Source organism: Neovison vison, chromosome X (assembly GCF_020171115.1).
Source record: "Neovison vison isolate M4711 chromosome X, ASM_NN_V1, whole genome shotgun sequence".
NCBI lineage: Eukaryota > Metazoa > Chordata > Mammalia > Carnivora > Mustelidae > Neogale > Neogale vison.
Window position 1 is genome coordinate 71,674,393 of NC_058105.1, and position 23,296 is coordinate 71,697,688.

A 23,296-nucleotide genomic window follows, 5' to 3' on the forward strand; every position below is an offset into this window, starting at 1 on the left:
TCAGCTTCCCTCATCCCCCTCCACCGCCACAGCCTCCTGGCTCTCCTCCCCGCGGTTCTCTTGCCGAGTGAACTCCTCGATGACTATGTCCTCAGAGCTTGCAAAGCAGCAGAGGGGAACGCGGGGTTAGGAACAACTGTCTGGGCATCATCCACGTTCCCTCCCTTTCTGTGATTCCAGAACAGTGATCTCTTCTCCGCTTCCAACTCAGATCTGAAGCCCTCTCAGGGTAGCGACCCCCACCCCCCCAACCCATGGATCGACCACTCTAGCTTGTCTCCCTTCACTCCCTTCCCCATCTCCCAAAACAAAAGTCCCCCCCCCAACCCCGCCACCACCCACCCAGAGTGCAGGAGGGGAAACAAGAATGGAGGGGGGGGGAGGGAAGGGATCGGTAGAATGAAAGACCGAAGGGGGGGGGGAGGGTGTAAGGAAGGGAAGAGGGGGAAGGAGGATTCTGAGAAGAGCAGGGGGTGGAGGGCATATGAAAAGCACTGAACTATGACACGAGGCTAAACCATAGGTTTCCACCACACAGTATTGAAAGCAACACTCCAGGGAAGCTTTTTAACATTGCCATCGTCATAAAATGGAGGGTGGCAATGGGGAAAGGGGGATGGGGTTTCCGGGCCTCACAGTTTCTTACCTAGCAGCCTCTGTAGCAAAGCATGGAGAGGGAGGGACACACGGAGAAGCTGACACTGGGCTCTTCAGTTCCACTGAGAAATGTCTTGTTTCGCTCCCCCCTCCCTTTTTAACCCTCTCCTCCCTCCCCTTCCCCAAGGAGCGTATGTGCGTGCACCCACGCACCCACCCACCCCCTGAAAACCTAGGAACCCGATCTGCCCATTGCTCTACATTCTCTACCCACACAGCCAGTCCGGGATTCCGGAGATTAGAACGGCTTGGTCGCCGCAATCAGGCCCACCGTTCCTGTCAGTCCCACCTGGTCCCTCACCATGTGATGGCTTTGGATGCATCAAGATCAAGGGCAGCTCCACACCCACGTCGCTGCGAGGATTCCAAAGAAGAGTCACAGATCTCCCTCTGAGGCCACTCCTGAAACCTCTCCCCCTCGGTTTTCTGGTCCTGGGATGTCCTTGGGCTCTCCTTTGGCCCACTTTTGGTCTCCTTATGTCCTCACCTTCCCCTTCTTGCTCCGTCCCCTCCCCCCACAGCTTCCTCATGAAGTCTCTTACCTGGCTATCAGGTCACCGAGGATGCTGAGGGTAGAATGACATGGTAAAATTAGCAGCTGGAAATGGAAAGTGGCAACCTAGTTTTCCTGGGGGATAAGGGATCATAAGGCCAACTCAGCCACAGGAGAGGTTTCTGGAAGGGAAGGTAGCTTGCTCACTGAGCACACAGGTTTTGGGAAACTGGTCTGGGAGAAGGGATGGGAAACAGCTTGACTGGGTCAGTCCAACGGGAGGGAAAACAAGTGTGGCTCCCTGGCCCCTGCCCAGACAGACCCTGAACTATCACTCACCCTCCACCGGACACCATCAGGTTGACTCTCACTTTGTAGGACACCAGGATCCCCAGGAGTTCCTTGTCCATTCCAGGTTGAAGACTGGAGGTGGTAGTATTAATTGTTATGTGTTTGTTGGGGGGAGGGGAGTAAAGCATTCTTTCCCTCAGTCCCTTCCTGTGCACCTTTTCTCACAGACCTTCCGTGCTCTCATCTCTCCTACTCACTGAAATTCCATTTATTCCTAAAGTCCAGTTTTACCATGTCACCCTCTGCTGAAGAGCCACTTGGTGTGGCTTTCATGACCCTTAGCAAACTGGCCTCACCCAGGCTCTCTAACTTCTTCTGCCCTGATTCCCTAATACCAGGGATACAACCTAAGCGGACCCATCCTCTCTCCATGCTCAGAACACGCCATGCAGTTTCCCACCTTCTGGCCTTTGCCCATGCTGTGCTCCCAATCTAGAATGTCCTTTCCTTCCTCTGTTTCTGTTGCTATCCAGATCCTACATGTGTCTCAAGATCTAGCTCATTCAGGGGCGCCTGTGTGGCTCAGTTGGTTGAGTGACTGCCTATGGCTCAGGTCATGATCCCGGAGTCCCAGAATTGTGTCCCAGCATGGAGTCCTGCAGCAGACCCCCAGCTCAGCAGGGAGTCTGCTTCTCCCTCTGACCCTCTCCCCTCTCATGCACTCTCTCACTCTCTGTAAAATAAATAACATCTTTTTTTAAAAAAAAGAGGTGTAAGTCATTCAGTCTCCTCCAGGAAGCTCTCTCCAGCTCTGCCGGCTTCTTTTAACTTCTATTGAATTTCTAATCTGAACCACGTGTACAAACATTTAACCTTTAGATTGCATTGGCGTTCCTCTTTGTTCCCTGCCTAGGCCATAAATTGACTGAAGGCAGAGGCTGTCTAAAATGTCTTTGTGTCCTCCCACATTGCTTAGCATAGGAATGAGCATGTAACAGGTGCTCCCTGAAAAACTCACTGATTGGAAAATAAGACACAGAAAACTGTAGGATATTGGGAAAGTCTCTTCATGACTCTGGAATACTGATCCTTTAATCTATAAAATCATACTGTTTGGATGATTTCTGAGGGTCTTTCTAGCAGTAACAATCTATAGCCTCAAGATTGATAAGGTATGGATAAAGGTAGGGGACAAATAACATTCATCAGATGGTGGCAGATGGCTTTTGGTAGAAGACATACCTAGCACTAGGGCCTTCAAAGACATAGGACCAAAATGAATGATTGGGCAGAATTCTACCAATTCCTATTATGTCGTTCTCCTTCTTTTGGTCGTCGTCCTCCTCCATTTCTCATCTCCTAGTCTTTCACTCCTAGACATGCATGAGCTTTGTGAGCTGCAGAGTATTATACAACACAGGGAATTATCCTCACTGCTTCTTCTTTTCTTGCTCCCTGTGACCTAAGCCTGGGCATTGGTCCCATGGGCATTATTTAGCTTCTTGATGGCCTTCAGGTCTGCAGCGGTCTCTGAACTCTGGCCTAGGGACATTTTTAAAAAATGGGTAGGCTTCCTTAACAGGTAACAGCTCAGAACTGTATGCACAGCATGAAGAATGGGTAAGGGGATGGGACATGGAGGTTGGGCCTCACGTGTATGCTTACATTGTGCTGGAGGCTAGATTGGTATCGCCGTGCTTGAGTTTGCCATCCAGCGCCAGGCCCTGTTTCTGGCAGTTGGGAGCCAGGAGCGGAGTTACTTCGAAGCTCTTAGAGAAACTGGAGTTAGCACCTATAGTCTCCCTTTAAAAGAAGAGAAGAACTTAGGCTAGGCTTTGCCAGTTATGCATACTTTAATTCCCAAGGCCATATTGCACAATTCCATAAACCTACTGGAGTAGCCAAGAGAGTGGGCATGTCCAACTGCAGAGAGTGGGCACACTTTGCTCTGGTGGGAAATCCTTATGCCCCTGACCTCCCCGAGTTTTGATGATCCTCTTGTGGGTATTCACCCTCTAGTTCTCCTGGGAATCCCTCTTATTCTCTCCAGCACTCATCTTGACTTTCCTCAGTCCTGGGTTCTTACCCTCTTCCTTCTTTCCCCAACCCCCTCCTTTGCCTCTAGTCCCTGACACTTTTCCCACCAACCCACCCCTTGGCTCTCTTGCTCCCAGCCCCGGTGCCAGCTCACGTGAACTCCTGGATGAACACGGTCTTGGTGTACTTGTCTAAGGAATACAGGACAACGTCTGTGATCTGGTCAACTGAACAGCCAGGGGAAAAGCAAGTGACTATAATCATTCAGTCTTCCCCAAAACCCCAACTCACTGCCCTTAGATGTGACCCAACACATGGGTACACTATGCATGTTGTACTGAGATGCACTTGTGGGCAAAGAAAGATAGGCATTTTGCTAAGCTTGCATTAGAGAGAAAGTCTAGATGAATGCAGACTGGGTAAGTGAGGCAGCATTTTGGAAAAAGACCCGTGGATTAGGAACCAGGTGCAGGGGGAATAGGAAAAGAAGCTCACCTGAAATCTTGATTTTTTTGATGACCTTGTTGGTGCAGTTGTTGATAGAAATGTTGACAGAGATGGGTTTGCCGTGGTAGTGAACCTGAAGCAGAGGGAGAGGCTTATCATGAGGCCGGAGGGAGAACCCTTAGACTGAGACCCAGAATTCCTGCTTCCTTAACAGTGTTGCTGCCCTGGCTTCCGTCTCTGGCTACCCAAGAAGGAAATCAGTGAAGGATCAGGGTTTTGGAGGGGTTTCAGGGTAAGAGGTCAGGAAGTGGGGTTCACAAACCTCCCTGTCCATAGAGGCCTGCAGCTGTAGGGGCTGAGCTGACAGAAGGAAGCGGCGGGTCGTCTGGGCACAGGGGCCAGGGCCTGGTTCTGGGGGTGCAAACTGTATTTTCCGAACCACCAGCCGCACGGAGTCTCTGAGTAGAGGCCAAGAGGTTAGCCAACACATCTCCCTGGGGACTCACAGACTTTTTTCCATGCCAACCGCATGGCCTGGTCCTTGCTTGGGGTGGGGTGGGGGTGGAGATGGCGTAGAGCCTCCCCCAGAAAATTCCTCTAGACCCTCAGTGGAGGCATCCATACCATGAGTCGGTGAACAATGGCTCACTGGCCAAATGTGGCCTGCTGCCTGTTTTTGGATGGCCCACAAGCTGAGAACGGTTGTTGCATTTTTAAATGGTTGAAAAAATTCAAAGAACGATAATATTTCATGACATGTGGAAATTATATAAAATTCTAATTTTAGTGTCTATAAATAAAGTCGTATTGGAAGACAGCCCGGCTCATTCATTTACATACTGTCTCTGCCTGCTTTCGCACTACAATGGCAGAGTTGAGTAGCTGCAACCGAAACTATAGGGCTGGCAAAGCCAAATTATTTAGTTTTTGGCCCTTTCAGGGGAAGCTGGCCGACTGCCCTGGAGCAAGGAAGAGAAGCCAGAGGGGAATCAGAGCTGGACCTCTGAGTCGGCTGTGATGGTACTATGGAGGTTACAAGTAGGGCTCTTTCAGTCCTGGTATCAGGATCTGTTTCTTAGCCCAGTCTGGAGGCAGGGGTTTTGAAGAGGACTAAAGACTACCTCTTGGAGATTTTCTCCTCCAGGTTTTCAGCACAGAAACTCTTCACTTCAAAGTCAATCCCACAGGCCTGCAAGGGGGCAGGGGCAAAGAGAACTCATTTCTGATTATCCTTTCCTCTTGGGTCTCTAATGAAATGCCTGACCCCATCTCTTAGGGGTCTGTTTCAGCAGTCTTGTCCCCCTGTCCACCTGTCCCTCTTCCTGGTATTTACTATCTCTCTCCCTTTCTTGGAACCCGGACCTCACCTTTCCAGCATCTTCAGGCCCTGGCTGCAGCGTCACTGAACAGGGAAGGTTAACAGCCATCTGGGGGATCAGGAAGAGGTCAGCAAACAGGAGAAATAGGGAACCCCTTCCTCTGTTTTCCCTCTTTAGCTTCCCCTCTTAATCTCCCCCTGGAAACCTTGCCCAGGACTGGGGGGGGTGGTTAGTACCTGCAGGGTAAAGGGGTAGGCATTGTTCCCCAGCTTTTGCAGGAGTCGCTCCTGTAGGACTGTGAGGGGCCCTTGGGGGCTGGTGGGCTCAGGTGGGAACACCTGCTGCACCTGCACATACAAATCTTTGCGGAACATCAGACCAATCACATCCAAGTCATCGTGGCCATAGCGGAAGGCACATGTCAACGTGACAAACACTGCAGGCAAAGGAGGAAGAGAGTGACTTGTCATGCCTGAGGGAGAGAGGAAGTTCTTAAATGGCCCACGGGAAGACATGGAGAGACAAGGGAATATGACTGAAACCATATGGCCATGAAGAAAAGGATTAATACATTAGACTACAGTAAAATTTAAATCCTCTTTACATTAGGAGTCTTTATGAACAACAAAACAAGCAAAAGCCCAGGAGAAAACATTTGTACCATGCATAGCAAACGAAAGTTTAGCGGTCCTAACCTGAAACTAATGAATGTTGCGTGTCAACTCTACTTCAATAAAAAAGCTTCGCATTTGTGAGATATAAAGAACTCCTGAAAATCAATCATTTAAAGATCCCAATATAACAGTGTGCAAAGAGTATGGAGAGGCATGATATAGAAAGGCCAGTGAGATGTGAGAACATGTCAGGGTGCCTGGGTGGCACAGTCGGTTAAGCATCTGACTCTGGGTTTTGGCTCAGGTCATGATCTCAGGGTCATGAGTTCTAGCCCGGCATTGGGTTCTGCATTTGGTGTGGAGTCTGCTCGAGATTCTCTTTTGCTTTCCCTCTGCCCCTCCCCGCTGCATGCGCCCTCTAAAATAAATAAATGATAAATCTTAAGAAAAGATATGAAAAGATGTCCAATCTCATTAGTAATCAGATAAGCACCGATTAAAACCACAATGATGAGGTAACATGTCACATGCATCAGATTGTCCTAATTTACCCTCCCACCAGCAGTGTGCAATGAACTTCTATTGTTCCACTCCTTGCACACTGCTGGTGGGAGGGTAAATTAGGACAAACACTCTGGAGAAACTCCAAAGTGAGTAAAACTGAATCTGCTTATATATTATGACGTAAGAAGAATTTAGAGGAACTCTTGCTCATGTTTATGTGGAGATACATATGAGAATGTCCATTGCATCAATATTATATTTGCTGTAGCATAAAATTAGAAATAATTTCAATATCAGGGAAAGAATGGGTAATACAGCTATGGTATATTCATATAATAGAATGCTAAACTGAGTTTAAATGAACTAGAGCTCCATGTATCAACATGGTTAAAACTCAAAAAAAACTACTGAGTCAAAAGAAAGCTAGCTTCATAATGATACCCATGATCCAATACCGTGTATATGAAGTTTAAGAGCATGTAGAACGATACCAGAGTTGCTCGCAGATATATAACTATGGAGTAGAAGTATAGTAACATCATAGGAATAATAAACACCAAATGCGGGATAGTTGTTTCCCAGGGAGGAGGCCAGTAGGGAAGGAGGGAAAAAGGAGGGGAAATGGGATTAGGGAAGGACACATGGGAGACAAGTTTGTTTCTGTAGTTCTTTTGGAAGCCAGGCGGTGGGTACAAGGTATTTATTATGGAATTCTCTAGGGTCCGACTACCTCGGCTTGAGTATGACTTGTACGAATCCCTCGAGTTCTGTGAGTCTCAGTTAATTCACCTGTCAATAACAGGAGCTCTGCATATGTTATTTAGACTTCACAACAATCCTCCGAAGTATCATTACTGTTTTTTAAATATTCATTTTCTTAAGTAACTTTTACATCCAGTGTGGGGCTTGAAATCATGACCCCGAGGTCAAGAGTCACATGCTCTACAGACTGAGTCAGCTAGGCGTGTCTCTTCTGAAGTATTATCTCCATTTCACAGGTAGAGAAAATTAGTTCAGAGCTGCCCCGGTCACTTAACTGTGTGACTCCAAAAGCCAGACTTCCGTATGCCCAACCCAGGTCATAGGAGTTCCTGTGAGGAGTTGATGTATAAGAAATCCTTTTGGAAACTGTAATTATAGATGTGAATGATGACGACAGTTATAGGAATACTGGCAGAAATCGGATAGTTATAATTGAATTCATACTTATGCAGCTGGTACCTAAGATGAGGGGCAAATAGAAAGCTGCGTCAGTGAACTAGCGGAATATGGGATGGGGTGCAAAAGCCCTGACCCACAAGAAAAGAAAAGTACCAACAGAAAGCAACTTATTTCGTATTTTTATGAGATCAAAATATCGAACAGCCAGGATATCTGCTTTTTAAATTAAGAACAAGGAAAGTGAATCTATATTGAAAAGATACAATGAAGACTGAAAGTAATAATAATGGTAGTATTTATAAGGACTGGGGCAATGGGTGGCCTTATATACTGCAGGAGGGAGAGTCAATTGGTACAATCATTTTGGAGGGCAGTCTGGCAATAGAAACTTTTATAAATGTGTGAATTCAGGATGCCTGGGTGGCTCAGTCAGTTAAGCTGCTGCCTTCAGCTGGGGGTCATGATCCCGGGGTCCTGGGATTGAGTCCTGCATTAGGTTCCCTGCTCAGTAGGGAGCCTGCTTCTCCCTCTGCCTCTGACTCTCATGAATAAATAAATAAATAATTTTTAAAAAGATTTTCTTTATTTGACAGAGAGCAAGACAGCGAGAGAGGGAACACAAGCAAGAGGAGTGGGAGAGGGAGAAGCGGGCCCTCCACTGAGCAGGGAGCCTGATGTGGGACTTGATCCCAGGACCCTGAGATCATGACCTGAGCCGAAGGCAGATGCCTAACGACTGAGCCACCCAGGTGCCCCATAAATAAAAATCTTAAAAAAAAAAGAAAATCGATCGTTTTCATTTTTAAAAATTCAACATCTGCTCTAAAGTTATCAACTTATGGTTATGGTTGTGTCTGTTAGACAAACAATACCTCTTAATCATGTGAAAACCAGAAAATACAAACAAAAAGAATAAACCCAAGCTCTGCTGTCATACAACGTACTGCAGAGATAACTGCTGTTAATATCTCTTGCACCTGCTTCGCCACTTCATGTCTCTAATTAAACACAAGACTACCGTAGGCCTTTGTGCCATTGCCTTTTGAAAGCGAATTGTTTATTTTGAGAGCACTGTAGACTCACAAGCAGTTGTACGAAATAATACAGAGAGATCCCAGATAGATTTTTGTTAAACAATACATCTATACTGCCTTACAACTGGCCTTTATCACTCAGTAATATAGCATAAGCCTGTTTTACATCAACAAATGAAACTTGAGAGAAAAAAAAATCAGAAAATTCGCGAATAAAAACATCTTCATAAAAGGAACAAGACATATAGAAGAGCCAAGGAACAAACTGAAGAAACATACCCAACTTAAATGAATAGTCATAAAAAATTCTACTAAGGGACATAAAGAAAGACTCAAAATGGAAAAGACATCCTCCTTCTGGATCAACATGCGTTTTCTAAACTAAGTATTTTTTTCTATAGGTTATTCTGAAGGTTATTCTAAAGATTTTGTGGGAACTTGGAAAAATGATTTAGGGTGTTTTTTATTTTTTATTCTATTTATTTATTTATTTATGTTTAGAATACAGAGTAATTGAGAGTCTTAAGCTGGTTAATTTACCAGCTATTCCCTAGAATTCTTCTGATATTTAGAACTGGCTGGACTGCTCATCCACACTGTTTAATCAGAAAGACTAAGGTTATTTTATCTCACAGGATCTAAAGGTTATGTTTGAACTAATATTCATCAATTTGTTCTCAACCTCTTTCAAGCCAAACCCAATTTTCAGGCTTACTGAGTCACAGAATTAAAAAAATTTTTTTTTAAAAAGCAGTGCAAAAATATTTCAGTGTAATGTTGATCTATGATACTGTGACCAGAATAATGTCTCTTGTTGTTACTTGCTGGAGCTATTGTTTTCTTTGTTTCTTTACTTGGGCTCCCCTCCCCCCTAAAAAAGATAGGGGGTTTTCCCTATGTAGGAGAGGTGGAAAGATATATCCCAGAGGTCCCAAAATGGCAGTTTGAAGGTCACATCCAGCCTAAGTAAAAATAAAAATTTCTTGATCTATCCAGGCCTTAAAAAGTCGTTTAGTTAGCTGCCAACATTTGAAGATCAGGAAATTTGCATGAAAATATGGATTTCTGGAATACTGGATCTTTCTATAGCCAGTCTAATAAGCCCATGTTCAGTTTAGCAACAAAGCAAGGGGACCACCAAAAATAATAAGGAAACCTAGAAATTTTAGAAAGAAACTATTTTTAATTCTAGTACACATGGAAATGTTGTGTACTTTTGAAAAATAAAATTTCATTTATGTTTTAGAAATATATCTATGTTGAATATTATTTGGGAAAGAGGTACCATAATCATTTTAGAATTTGGGCCTCTGACGGTCTTATTCTGTGCTTCATTTCCTGTTCCTTTCCAACAATCGGAAAATGTGGCCTCACTGGGCTAAAATTCCCGGTTGCTTGCCCCCACCAGACAAGGCATTCACAGTTCCCACTGCTTTTTGTTTTTTTTATACCTCTCAAGTACACTCATCCACTCTACTTATTCAGGTTACTTGCGGCATAGGTGACATTTCAGTTTGGGGTCCCTGGCACATACGAAGTCCAAGAGAATTTTTACTTACTCTTTCTATCTTTTAAGTAATCAGGGTCAACCAGGACCACACCATCTGTGTAGAGAGAGAGAGAGAGAGGGCACCGCAGTCAGGAAAAAGCCTTAGACTATGAAACAGAATTGGATTCCTGAAATAGTTCCTCCCATTTTTCCCTTTAATTAACCTCCTCTTCTGCATTTTTCTTTCTTGGTTTTCTCTTAGTTCCTGGCTCCCATTCCCTTCTCCCCAGGCTCTTTCCCTTTTTGAACTCACTGACCAATGGGATCCACCATGTCCACATGGTCCACGAAGTCCCGTTTCCCCAGGTAGAGAGTAAGCTGTTGTGGAAGAACCTGGCATGTTACTCTCATAATCATCTTTGAACGGATTCCCCTGAAGCCCCCAGCAAAAACCCTTTGAGACCTTTAAGGTGGTACCCACCTGCCCCTTTTGCCCTCTAATTTGCCCGGCTAGGCCAGGTTCTCTCACCTTCCCATTGGAGCAGGTCTTCTTATATACTCTATAAAGAGAAAATTGGAAAGTAAATAAGGAGGGTCATTGGGAGAGAAGGAAAGAGGAAAATAAGGGAGGGGAAAGGAAGGGAAGTGGGGGACAAAAGGAAATATTCCTAGGATTAGGAGAAGAGGCCCAAGAAGCATGAAATGGAGTAGAGTTCAAATTTTAAGTAGAAGAGAGGTTGGAAACTCTTCTACCCCAAAGTCAAGTACTTGGGTTCAGGTAAGGGACAGATCACAGATTCAGAGAATTAGAAGGAGTTCTTACTTACCTTGAGATGTTGGCCATGGAGTTGACTCTGTGCCTTTTCTGAGAAGACGGAAAGAAGGAGGAACGTTCAGTCATTTGGTTCCTATTCTCTTTGCCCCATTCTGGGATACCATCCAGACACACCCAATGTGGTGTAATCTTTCCTCCTTAAATAGACACCTCGCCACCATCAAGCACTTTATATTATCTCTCTTGCCAAGATTTCTTATTCAGTCATACTCTCACCCATCCCAGACATGGGGGGAAAAACTATTTTTACAAATTGTCAAGTAACCATACTGTCTGTTCTCCAGGAAGGGCATGGCTTCCTGGAGTAGCTGGGGCATTCTTGAGCACCTTTATGGAGCAGGAACTTGTCTGGAACAGGGCTGGAAGGATGCCTCCATCCAAACAATTGGAGGAAAATTGGACTGGATGAGGCTGGACGTCACCTGGCACACAGTAGTACGTGTCAAGATGTGTTTGTTAGATACACGAATAAATGAATGAAGAAAAAATGGATTCTGTCTGCTTTTGCTCCTACTTTGGATTCTGAGCCCGAGTTCACCTCACAGTGGCTTTAACTCTCAGCTAAGAGGGAAGAAAAGCATGGGGGAGAAGGGTTTTGTGCCCTCACACTCTTGGTTGTTGGTGGCAGAAATCTCTATTGAGGTCGAAAGCCTTCCTTGCATCTGTTCATCACTCTCTTCACCTTCCCCCAATTTTCCCATACTTAACCCCATCCACGTCCCCAGGTACTAGGCCTCGGAGTGGGGACCCTTAGAAAGAGGGGGATGTCTGTCTAGTGTTTCTCTTTGTTGCATATCAAGTCTGGACTGAAGGGTGAGATTTGGGGAATTTCCAGAGGTCTCTCATAGGGTGTCTTGACCCAAGTGCCTGCTGATTGTGTCAAGAAAGGTGCCCTCAAGTGCTCCTTGATATATTCCTGGGGTTGCTAAAGGTAAAGGATATGGGACCTAGTATGGGCTAGAAATAGAGGAATTTGGACTATTACCTGGGGAGAGATGAAGCTCACATCCGTCTCCAGGTCTGTTTGCTATGCTCGCTTCCCCAGCCTCTTATAGTTAAGGTCCTTTGGATGTTTAGACGGTGGGGTCAGGGAAGGAGAATGGAGTTGGGGGGGGGCATAAAACACTGCTTTATAAATAGCTCAGGTGCCAAGAGTTTGGAAAGCAGATTAAAGGCTAAAAGATTAGTGGCTAAGGATTAGCAGGTTCTTGCTGTTGGGACAGGGTGGGGGTAGAGGGTTGAATCTGATGGTGTTAAAGTCTGGGAAGCTTGCAAAAGGGAACTACAGGGTTTTGGCCTCATGAGGCCTTGAATCTGAGGACTAGGATCAAAGGGGAGTCAGGGACATTAAAGGAAAAGCGTGGTGAGGGATAGAAATAGGAGGGCCCAAAGTATGGGTCTTTGTGATTCTGAAAGGAGAGCCTTGTGTCACCCTCTAGTGTTTCTATGTCTCTTGATCAGCTATTACAGGCCACACAAAGGCTAAGAGTATGGGAAAAAGTACCCCTTCCTCAGTCCCCCACCACATGGGACTTGGGACTCTTGAAGCCTACTGTTTAGAAACCCTGATTATCCCAGCTTATGTGCACAGCAGGAGTCAATCTCCTGTAAGTGGGAGTGGTGACTGGGGAGGGGAGGCTGATTGTGTTGCGCATGTTGTGCACATGTCTGTGAGCTCCGAATGTTTCTTGATGGAGAGGAAGGTAACAAAGGATTCTTGGCCCAGGGACAGGTTCTCCTGGAAGGACGTTGCATGTGGAGGGAATAGGCAATTGACATCTGTATCACTCCCACCTAGAGCAAACCTTCCCACCCAGTTTTTGACTCTCCCCAATCCCTGAAACTAAGTCCATGCTAGAGGCTCTAAGCAGCTTCCCTTGCCTCATATGACCACTCATGGAATTAGAGATATTTCTGTCTTACAGCTGCCAGGACCCCCACAATGGCAGCAACAAAAATAATCTTCCTTTCTTGGCTGTCCTCACAGGGTGCAGGTCCAGGCTTTGTGGACATAGAGACCGTAGAGACAGAACCTCCAATCTCTGGGGCTACAGGACCCTACCCTGCCTTCAACCCCTCATAGAGCTGGCTGGTCTTTAGTATCTATACATAGATGCCCACCACCTGCCACAACAGGAAGTCCATTCTTCAGAGCATGGCCATGACTATGGCTCAGAGGGCTGGGCGTTCCCTACCTCCTGCTCTCTACTGTGGCTGCTGGGCGGCTGTCCTGTATTCTTTTTGTACAGAAAACTGTGTTAGCCTTTGCCATTCCTTGCCAATACACACCCCAGGAGCTTGTCTTTTAGTTGCTATTACTCTGCCCTTCTCAGGGATTTTCAGATAGAGCTGGAAGCCCAGACTCCGCAGGGACCATTATGGGACTAAAACTAATGCTGGACATACAGGAAAGAGTTCTGCACTTGCCAAGATTGGTGCCTGTGGGGAAGGTGAGGCTTCAGAATCAATGTACTTTTGGTCTAGGCTTCAGCCCATTTCTGTCTTCAGACCCACACTTAAAGCATATCCCCTCTTTTAGCTGAGATCTGTGATCCTCTTGGCAGGAAGAAAATAGATCTGGTAGGTCTTTAATTCATTACTATGACTGAACTTAAATCATTATCTCTCTTCCAGGAGTATGTGCCTTTCTTGGCTGAGGTGTAATTTACCAACAACAAAATGCACAAACCTTTAATTGCACAGCTTGATGAATTTTTATCTAATGTAGTAGGCTGAATAATGGACCCCAAACATACAGGGTCCTAATCCCTAGAACCTATGAATTTTACTTTATATGGCAAAAGGAACTTTGCAGAAATGATTAAAATAAGGATCTTGAGATGGAGAGATTATTCTGAATCATCTGGGTGGGACCTAAATAACCACTAATCTCTTTATAAATAAGAGGAAAAAGAGTGGGATAGAAGGAGATTTGACTACAGAAGCAAAGCAATTTGAGAACTAAAGCAAGATGCTATGTCACTGGCATTGAAGATGAAGGAAGGGGCCACAGTCAAGGAATGCTGCTCAGGATGCTGGAAAGGACAAGTGCATGGATCCCACCTGCCCCCCCCAATAGTCTCTTATGGTCACAAGGTAGCTGTTGCAGTTCAGGTGCAGCCTGGCAGACACGTTAATTTTAGTGAAACTGATTTTGGACTTCTGACCTCCAGAACTGTAAGAGAATAAGTCCGCTGTTTTAAGTCACCAATTCTGTGGTAACTGTTTTACAGCAGGAAGAGGAAACTAATACCCCTGTGTGTACATATACGTAACCACTACCTAGATCAAGATATAAAACATTTCCATCTTTCCCCCCCAATTCCCTCATATCCCTTTCCAGTTTGTAGTTCCTAAAGAGAATTATCACCATAGTTTAATTTTGAGCAAGAGTATTTGCATTTTCTAGTGATTTATTCCTGGACTGCAAAAGTGGTTCAGTATTTGCAAATGAATCAATGTGATACACCATACTGATAAAAGAAAGGGTAAGAACCATATGATTCTTTCAATAGATGCAAAAAAAGCATTTGACAAAGCACAACATCCATTCATGAGAAAAACCCTCAATACAGTCGGGTTAGAAGGAACATGTCTCAACATAATAAAGGCCAAATATGAAAAATCCCCTGCTAATGATCATCCTCAATGGGGGAAAAACAGAGTGTTTCCTCTATGGTCAGGAACAAGACAGAGATATTCATTCTCACCACTGTTATTTAATATAGTACCGGAAGTCATAGCCACAGCACAAAAAAATAAAAGGCATCGAAATTGGTAAGGAAGACATCAAGCTTTCACTATTTGCGGATGACGTGATACTCTATATAGAAAACCCAAGACAGGGGCGCCTGGGTGGCTCAGTGGGTTAAAGCCTCTGCCTTCGGCTCAGGTCATGATCCCAGGGTCCTGGGATCGAGCCCCGCGTTGGGCTCTCTGCTCCGCAGGGAGCCTGCTTCCTCCCCTCTCTCTCTGCCTGCCTCTCTGCCTACTTGTGATTTCTCTCTGTCCAATAAATAAAATCTTAAAAAAAAAAGAAAACCCAAGACACTCTACCAAAAAATTGCTAGAACTGATACACAAATTCAATAAAGTTGTAGGATATAAAATCAATATACAGAAATCTGTTGCATTTCTATATACCAATGATGAAGCAACAGAAAGAGAAGGGAAGGAAACAATCCCATATATACAGTTGCAACCAAAACAATGGGGTATCTAGGAATAAACCTAACTAAAGAAGTAAAAGACCTGTACTCTGAAAACTATAAAACCCTGATAAAAGAAGTTGAAGATGACACAAAGAAATGGCAAAGCATTCCATGCTCATGGATCGGAAGAACAAATATTGTGAAAAATCTATATTGCTCAAGGCAATCTACACATATAAAGTAATCCTTATCAAAATAGCACCAGCACTTTTAATAGAACTAGAACAATCTTGAAATTTGTATGGAACCACAAAAGACCCCAAAGAGCCAAAGCAATCTCGAAAAAGAAAAGCAAAGCTGGAGGCATCACAATTCTGGACTTCAAGACATATTACAAAGCTGCAGTGATCAAGACAGTATGATACTGGCATGAAAATGGACACATAGATCAATGCAGCAGAATAGAAAACCCAGAAATGAACCCACAATTAAATGGTCAGCTAATCTTCGACAAAGCAGGAAAGAATGTCCAATGGACAAAAGACAGTCTCTTCAACAAATGATGTTGGGGAAACCGGACAGCATAATGTAAAATAATGTAACTGGATCATTTTCTTATACCATACAAAAAATAAGTTCAAAATAGATGAATGACCTAAATGTGAGACCTGAAACCATGAAAATCCTAGAGCAGCAACCTCTTTGACACCGGTCATAGCAACATCTTACTAGATATGTCTCCTGAGGCAAGGGAAACAAAAGGAAAAATAAACTATGAGGACTTCATCAAAATAAAAAGCTTCTGCATAGCAAAGGAAACAATAGACAATAAAAGGTAACCTAAGGAATGGGAGAAGATATTTGTAAATGACATATCGAATAAGGGGTAGTATCCAAAATCTATGAGGAACTTATCAAACTCAATACCTCAAAACCAAAAAATCCTGATTTTAAAAATGGGCAGAAGACATGAATAGATGTTTTTCCAAAGAAGACATCCACATGGCCAACAGACATATGAAAAGATGTTCAACTTCACTCATCATCAGGGAAATCAAAACTACCATGAGCTATCACCTCACACCAGTCAGAATGGCTAAAATTATACTGTTGGTGGGAATGCAAACTGGTACAGCCGCTCTGGATAGCAGTATGGAAGTTCCTGAGAAAGTGAAAAATAGAACTACCCTATGATCCAGCAATTGAACTGCTAGGTATTTACCCAAAGGATACAAAAATACTGATTTGAAGGGATACATGCACCCCCATATTTATAAGCAGCATTATCAACAATAGCCAAATTATGGAAAGAACCCAAATGTCCATCAATTGATAAATGGATAAAGAAGTGGTGAGATATATATATATATATATATATATATATATATATATATATATGAATATTTCTCAGCTGTAGAAAAGAATGAAATTCTGCTATTTGCAGCAATGTGGCTAGAGCTAGAGAGTATTACACTAAGTGGAATACATCAGCCAGAGAAAGACAAATACCATATAATTTCATTCATATGTGGAATTTAAGAAACAAAACAAACAAATATAGGAAGGAAAAAGAGAGGCATGCCAAGAAACAGACTCTTAACTGTAGAGAACAAACTGATGGTTACCTGAGGGGAGGTGGGTGGGGGGTTGGGTTAAATAGATGATGGGGATTAAGGAGGGCACTTAGAGTGATGAGTGCCCTGTGTTATATGGAAATGTTGAATCACTAAATTGTATACCTGAAACTAATATTACACTATATGTTAACTAACAGGAATTTAAATAGAAACTGGAAAAAAAAAGGTGTTTGCATTTTCTGAGAGAGCAAGAGTAAGGAGGCAAAAGAATGCAACTCTAATTATGGAGCTTCTGGACTCTGTGATATATTGAAGAGAGATGTATTTTTAGGTCTTTACCCACCTCACTTGCACATCACAGTGATTTTTCCCACCTGGGCCTTCCAGTTGGAAAGTGATGATCAGATCTCAAAGTGAGGAAAGAATGGGTTATTCAATAAAGGGTTGTAGCAGACAGAATTGTTTGTCAACTCACCAGCCACCTCCCCCTTCATTCTTATGGGCAGAATCTCCATTTCCTAAGCCGGTCATGGCCATTTCATCCCTCTTGCCAGTGACTGGTTCAGTTATAGAAGCATGATGAAATTCCAGCCACTGAGATGTGAAAGGAAGTGTGTTAGGGAGATTCTGGGAAAGGTTTCTGGAGTAATAATAGTAAACCTACAGCAGGAGAGGCCTTTCTCTCCTACCATTGAATGTTGTCATGTTTGGAAGCAATGCTGGAAGATGGCTGAGGGGCATCAGCCATCTTGTGACCATGAGAGTTGCTAAACTAACATGCCGAGGGCTGCAGATCAAAACGATGGAGTCAGGATTTTTTGTGACATTGCTGAGTTGTTGAATTAGCCAACTCCAAAGCAGCCCACTCCTGGGCTTAGATGCAAGGTAATAGATTTCCACATTTTAAAATCATCCAACTTGGAATTTTCCATTATTGCCATTGAAAGCATACCAGTGGATTTAAGTGGGAGCTGGACAATGGCATTGGCTCAGTGGGGAAGGATAGAAAGGAGACCAAGGAATCAAAGAGTAGAAAAAGAGACTTCCTGTGCTGTCCTAGGTGCTGGACACAGTGGTACTAGTCTCTACTCTAAAGCTTTTAACAGCCTTGCTGGAGATAAGGAACAGACTTGTAAGGACACCTGGGTGGGTCGGTGGGTTAAATGGCTGCCTTTGGCTCAGGTCATGATCCCAGGGTCCTGGGATCGAGTCCAGCATTGGGCTCCCTGCTCAGTGGGGAGCCTGCTTCTCCTTCTCCCACTCCCCCTGTTTGTGTTCCTTGTCTTGCTATATTCCTCTCTGTCAAATAAATGAAATCTTTTTTTTTTAAGCATGAGAGAGAGAAAGAGAGAGATCAGGAAAGAGAAATGATAGAGTGAGAAGTTGGGGAGGAGGAAGTGGGGAAGAGAGGACAGAAGAGAAAAAGCTCTAGGGATAAGCCTTGGGGAAAGGTCACCTTTGGAGGAAGGAGGATAAAAAGGAGCCAGGTGAAGAGGTCAGAAGGGGCGTCCAGAGGAGTAGGAGAACCAGAGTAATGCAAAATCACAGAAACAAAAGTGAGGAAGAGTGTTACAGAAGCCAGCAGGTCTGGCCTGCAGCATTTCCTAAGGCACAAATCCTTTTGGCCCAGGCAGTGCTGGGCGAGGTCCTTTCCTGAAGTAGCCACTGGGCGGCGGTGGCAGCAGTGACTGCTGGAGCTTTGTCCAGGGACTAGCAGAAACCTAGTAGCAGGAGCTTCTCTAGTGTGGAGGATGCTGGCGTGAACTCTTGGGTTTATGCCAAACCTCAAATCACATGTGTTCTCCTCCAAAGAGATCAGCTTCATCCCTAAGTGCAAAGGAATAATACAAAATACCTTGTGATTTACGATGTGTGTTCAGTGTTCACACCTATTGACCAATTCAATATTCAGGAAACCCTGAAGGATTGGTGTTATGTCCATTTCACCGGGGAGAAAACATAGTTACAAAGAGGTGTCCAGCATCACACAACTAATACCTGGGAAAACAAGGATTTGAATTCGTGTCTGTCTGGCTTCAACATCTGGGCCTCTTACCCAATATCCCAGCAGCCTGCTGTTCAGGGCTCAGGCTCAGACCGCTTCCTCCATGCCTCCCTTTTAGCTACCCCCACCCTGCCATGCAGCAAGTATCTCCAAGTTTCCCCTATCTAGGTTTCTGGGCCTCCAGGAGCTCTAGATCCCAGATTCTAGAGCCTCCCTCGCAGACCTACCGCCTCCTCTCACTCCCAGAATCCAGCTGGGTAACCTGAAGATCAGGTTCAGAGTCCCCATTGCTTCCAGTTCCCTGAAGCGTGGATTCTGCTCAGACTGCCCTTCCCTCCCCAAGAGCACTAGTTGCCTCATCCCCAGAGTCCTCCAGGCCCAAAGTTTGCCCCCTCTGCCGAAGATTCCCATAATCCTGGCACCTTAGTTAGCCCCAGGAGCCCCAGATCCAGAGCTCCCAACAAGTTGGCATTGTCTGGCACTTAGCTCTCAAACATCTAGGTTTGGTTTCTGTACTTTCTCTGCTGTATTCAGACTGGAGTCTTCTGGAGTGGTAGAGAGAGATGAAGGGTGGTGTGTAGGATGGGGTGGGCCTTTCAGGAAGGTTTGTCGGCTAGCAACCTTGGGGAAGAGGGAACTGTCTCCTCTCCTCCTCTTCTCACAAGTGCAATAGACCTCTTGAAATTGACAGGCTGAAAAACAAACCCCCAGTTTTCCCTCAAACCTGCTTCTCTCACAGCTTTTCCCATCTCTGTGAACAGTTCCTCCAGTTGCTCAGGCTACAAATCTTGGAGTCGTTCCGGACTTCTCTCTTTCTTGCATAGCCCACGTCAGTAAATTGTGTTGCCTTTACTTTCAAAATCTAGCCAGAATCGGACCACTTCCCATCACCTTTGCCACTCTGGTCCAAGTCACCATCATTCATTGGCAATAGCTCCTGAGTTTATCTTCCTCTTGTTCCTCCAGTCTTGCAGTCTATTCTCAACATAGAGCTAGCTGGCAACCCTTCAAAAATACCAATCGGGGGGGGGAGCGCAGTTGGTTGGGGACGTCAGACTCTTGGTTTCCGCTTGGGTTGTGATCTTGGGGGTCGTGGGAAGGAGCCCTGGGACCAGCTCTGCACTCAGTGGGGAATCCGAGTTTCTCTTTCCCTCTGTGTCTGCCACACCCCACCCGAGCTCTCACTCTCTCTCTCCATTTCTCTCTAAAATAAATAAATAAAATCTTTTAAAAATATACAAATTAGACCCTGACACTTGTCCCTTCTAAACCCTCAATGGCTTCCCATGCTTTGAAAGTAAAAGCTAAGCAATCTTCACAATGGTTCCAAGGACCTTTGTGATCTGGTCCCTGCCAAACTGTCTGACACCCTCTCTACATTTCCCCTTCCTCCCAACCACCTGCTCTTTACCCAAAGCCACCCTAATATTTAAAGAAGCAACCCTCTCTATTCCCATGTCTCTTCTTCTCTATTCCCCTTTCCACCTTTTTCTCCATAGCAGTGATTATAATCTATATATTTTACTTGTTAATTTTCTTTTCTTTCCCCTCCCACTAGTATGTGAGCTCCATTAGAATGAGAGTTTTTCTCTTTTCTTCATTCCTAGTGAACTACCAGTACCTAGAACAGGACAAAGTACACAGTGGGCTCTCAGTAAACATTTGCTTATCTTTCTCCTGGATTATGGTCAGTGGCTTCAGAGGGGCAACTACACATAGCAATTAAGTACACAGATGAGAGACGCCTGGGTGGGTCAGTGGTTAAGCATCTGCCTTTGGCTTGGGTTGTGATCCCGATGTCCAGGGATGGAGCCCCATTTTGGGCTCCCTGCTCAGTGGAAGTGGGGGAGCCTGCTTCTCCTCTGCCTCTCCCCCTGCTTGTGTTCCCTCTCTTGCTATCTCTCTCTTTGTCAAATAAGTAAACAAAATCTTAAAAAAAAAAAAAAAAGAACATGGATGTTAGAGCCTGGATCAAAGGAAGGCCTGCCTTGATTCAAATCTTGACTCTACCACTAAATAGCAGAATAAATTCTCTGTGCCTTAGTTTTCTCATCGGCAAAGTAGGGAGATTAATTGTGCTTCTAAACAAACTGTGGGGCCATCAAGAAGTGTAAAGCACTTAGAATAGTGCCTTGCACATAGTACGTGATACATAAGCATTTTTATAATTATATGCACACAGACTGAAGATTTATATCAGTACTATGGCTTTCCTAAAATCTTTCTGTGTGTTATCTGGTATTTCTGCCCATGTTAGCATTTATTCACTTCCCGTGTTTCTGCTCGCTTACACAGATTTGTATGATCTCCCTGTAGCTTTAGTCTCCTGCGGCCTGGCTCTCCATCTGTAAACTTGGATGTTTCCTTGTGTACTCCGTCCTACTGTCATTTAGAAATTGTTAAATAGTAATCTCACCGGGCCCCAGTTTCTCAATCTATAGAGTGAGTGGGTTGGACTAGATAATTTCGATGGACCTTCCTAGCTCTGATGATTTCCCAGGCCAGGAGGAGAATAGGCCCCACCCCCAAACCCGCCCTCTTGGATATGCCCTCTCGCTGCCAAAGGGAAAGGTGACAGAGTCAGCTGGGCTCAGCTTCAAGGGGACCAGGTAGGAGACATGCCAAGTTTCTTTGGTGAGGGTGGTGATCGGGCTGCTGGGCTGGACCAGGCTGGGGGAAGGCATCAAAAAAGGAACTGTAGTGTGGAGACACTGGGTCTCCTGGGTGGGACCTGGGTGAGGGGATAGGTGAAGTCACCATGTGGAGAAATGTCATGGGCTAGGAGACAATTTGGGTCTGGCCATCTTTGCCCGTTGGATGGTCCTGCCCTTTTGGCTAGCCAAGATCTGAAGGACAGAGTCAGTGACAGGATGAGAACAGCCCAAACTCCCAGCCTGCCCTGCTGGGTCCCAGCACTGCCATAGGCTGGACCAAGGGGGTTCTGGCAGGGGCCAGCCTGGCCCGGGTTGCTCCTGGGCATACTCCTGTCAGCTACTCCTCGTGCTTCAGTCACGGCCCTCCCCATTCTCGGCTGTTTGGCTTCAGGTCAGGGTTGGGAGGCCAGGAAAACCCAGCTGTCCTCACTTCTCCCCTTTCCACCTCTAGGGGGACCATGGCCGGTGCAGAGTCCTCTCTGCTTACAACCCTAGGTCCCAGCCCAGATCCTGGCGACAGCCAGGGAGAGCTGGACTGCAGTTTCAATGAAGAGTTCAAGTTCATCCTGCTGCCTGTGAGTTACACAGTCGTTTTCCTGTTGGGCCTGGGCCTCAACACCCTGACCCTCTGGCTCTTCCTCTTTCGCCTCCGACCCTGGGATGCCACGGCCACCTACATGTTCCACTTGGCCTTGTCAGACACTTTGTATGTGCTGTCACTGCCCACCCTCATCTACTATTATGCGGCCCGAAACCACTGGCCCTTTGGCACGGGGCTCTGCAAGTTCATTCGCTTCCTCTTCTACTGGAACCTCTACTGCAGCGTCCTCTTCCTTACCTGCATCAGCGTGCACCGCTACCTGGGGATCTGCCACCCGCTTCGGGCCCTGCGCTGGGGCCGCCCGCGCTTTGCGGGCCTTCTCTGCCTGGCCGTTTGGTTGGTCGTAGCTGGCTGCCTTGCGCCCAACCTGTTCTTCGTCACCACCAGCCCCAAGAAGGACACCATCCTGTGCCACGACACCACTCGGCCCGAGGAGTTTGACCACTACGTGCACTTCAGCTCAGCCGTCATGGGGCTGCTGTTTGGCGTGCCCTGCCTGGTCACTCTCGTTTGCTATGGGCTCATGGCCCGGCGCCTGTATCGGCCCTTGCCAGGGGCCGCCCAGTCATCCTTGCGTCTGCGTTCTCTCCGCACCATCGCTGTGGTGCTGACTGTCTTCGCTGTCTGCTTTGTGCCCTTCCACGTCACCCGCACCATTTATTACATGTCAAGGCTGCTGGAAGTCGACTGCCAGGTGCTGAACGTTGTCAATGTGGTCTACAAAGTGACTCGGCCTCTGGCCAGTGCCAACAGCTGCCTGGATCCCGTGCTCTACCTGCTCACGGGGGACAAGTACCGCCGTCAGCTCTGGCAGCTGTGCAGGTGTGGGGAGCCTCAGCCCCCCACCACGGCCTCCACCCTGGCGCTGGTGTCCCTGGCTGAGGAAAGCAGATGCAGGTGGACATCCACCCGGAGGGACCGTGGCTTCCCTGCCCCTGGGGCAGATAGATTGTAGCCCTAGGAGCCAGGAAGTGAGAGGAAAAAGGGTGCGTGTAGGGCAGAGGTGAGGGAATTTGATATTTACATCCAATATGGCTGCTCCTTCCTCTGTCCCAGACTCCAGAGAGAGGCCCACACCCTGAGGATTAAGAGGAACCAGGGAAATCATGTGTGACCCCATCTCTCATAACCCTTGCAGCTGCCCTCTCTTTTTTGGCCAAAGGGAGTAACAGCCACTCTTCTTTCTCTTTGCCTCTGTCTCCTTCCTGGGGCCATCAGTCCTGTCTCCCTCGAGCCTACAAGGTTTCCTAAAATCCTCATGCAGTCCTTTTTCCCCCATGCACTTTTGTATAGCCTGTGTTCCTTCAGCCAGACCCGCGCAATAGACTGAAGAGGTGGAGAAGCTGGGGGGTGATCTTGAGATTGGTCTGATTTATCTGACGGCAATAGCCAGCATCAGGAAGTGGGAGCACCAGCATAGCACAGAT

General features: G+C 45.9%; 2 protein-coding genes across 2 annotated transcripts; one reads left to right on the forward strand and one right to left on the reverse strand.

The window, feature by feature from the left end:
- ARR3 (arrestin 3) lies at window positions 1–10,890 on the reverse strand. The gene is made up of 16 exons (XM_044234678.1): window positions 10,874–10,890; window positions 10,576–10,606; window positions 10,364–10,424; window positions 10,117–10,161; window positions 5,481–5,680; window positions 5,293–5,352; window positions 5,047–5,114; window positions 4,248–4,383; window positions 3,974–4,058; window positions 3,633–3,705; window positions 3,107–3,244; window positions 1,490–1,573; window positions 1,200–1,223; window positions 959–1,011; window positions 647–656; window positions 1–97 (listed from the first exon to the last, which is right to left on the reverse strand). Exons 1-16 carry the CDS (start codon window positions 10,888–10,890, stop codon window positions 1–3), a joined length of 1,182 nt encoding a protein of 393 aa, XP_044090613.1.
- A 10,299-nt stretch (window positions 10,891–21,189) lies between these two features.
- On the forward strand, window positions 21,190–22,824 carry P2RY4 (pyrimidinergic receptor P2Y4). Its single transcript, XM_044235143.1, has 2 exons — window positions 21,190–21,223; window positions 21,720–22,824. The coding sequence occupies exon 2, from the start codon at window positions 21,727–21,729 to the stop codon at window positions 22,822–22,824; it is 1,098 nt and encodes a 365-aa protein (XP_044091078.1). The 5' UTR covers window positions 21,190–21,223; window positions 21,720–21,726.
- The last annotated feature ends 472 nt before the right edge of the window (window positions 22,825–23,296 follow it).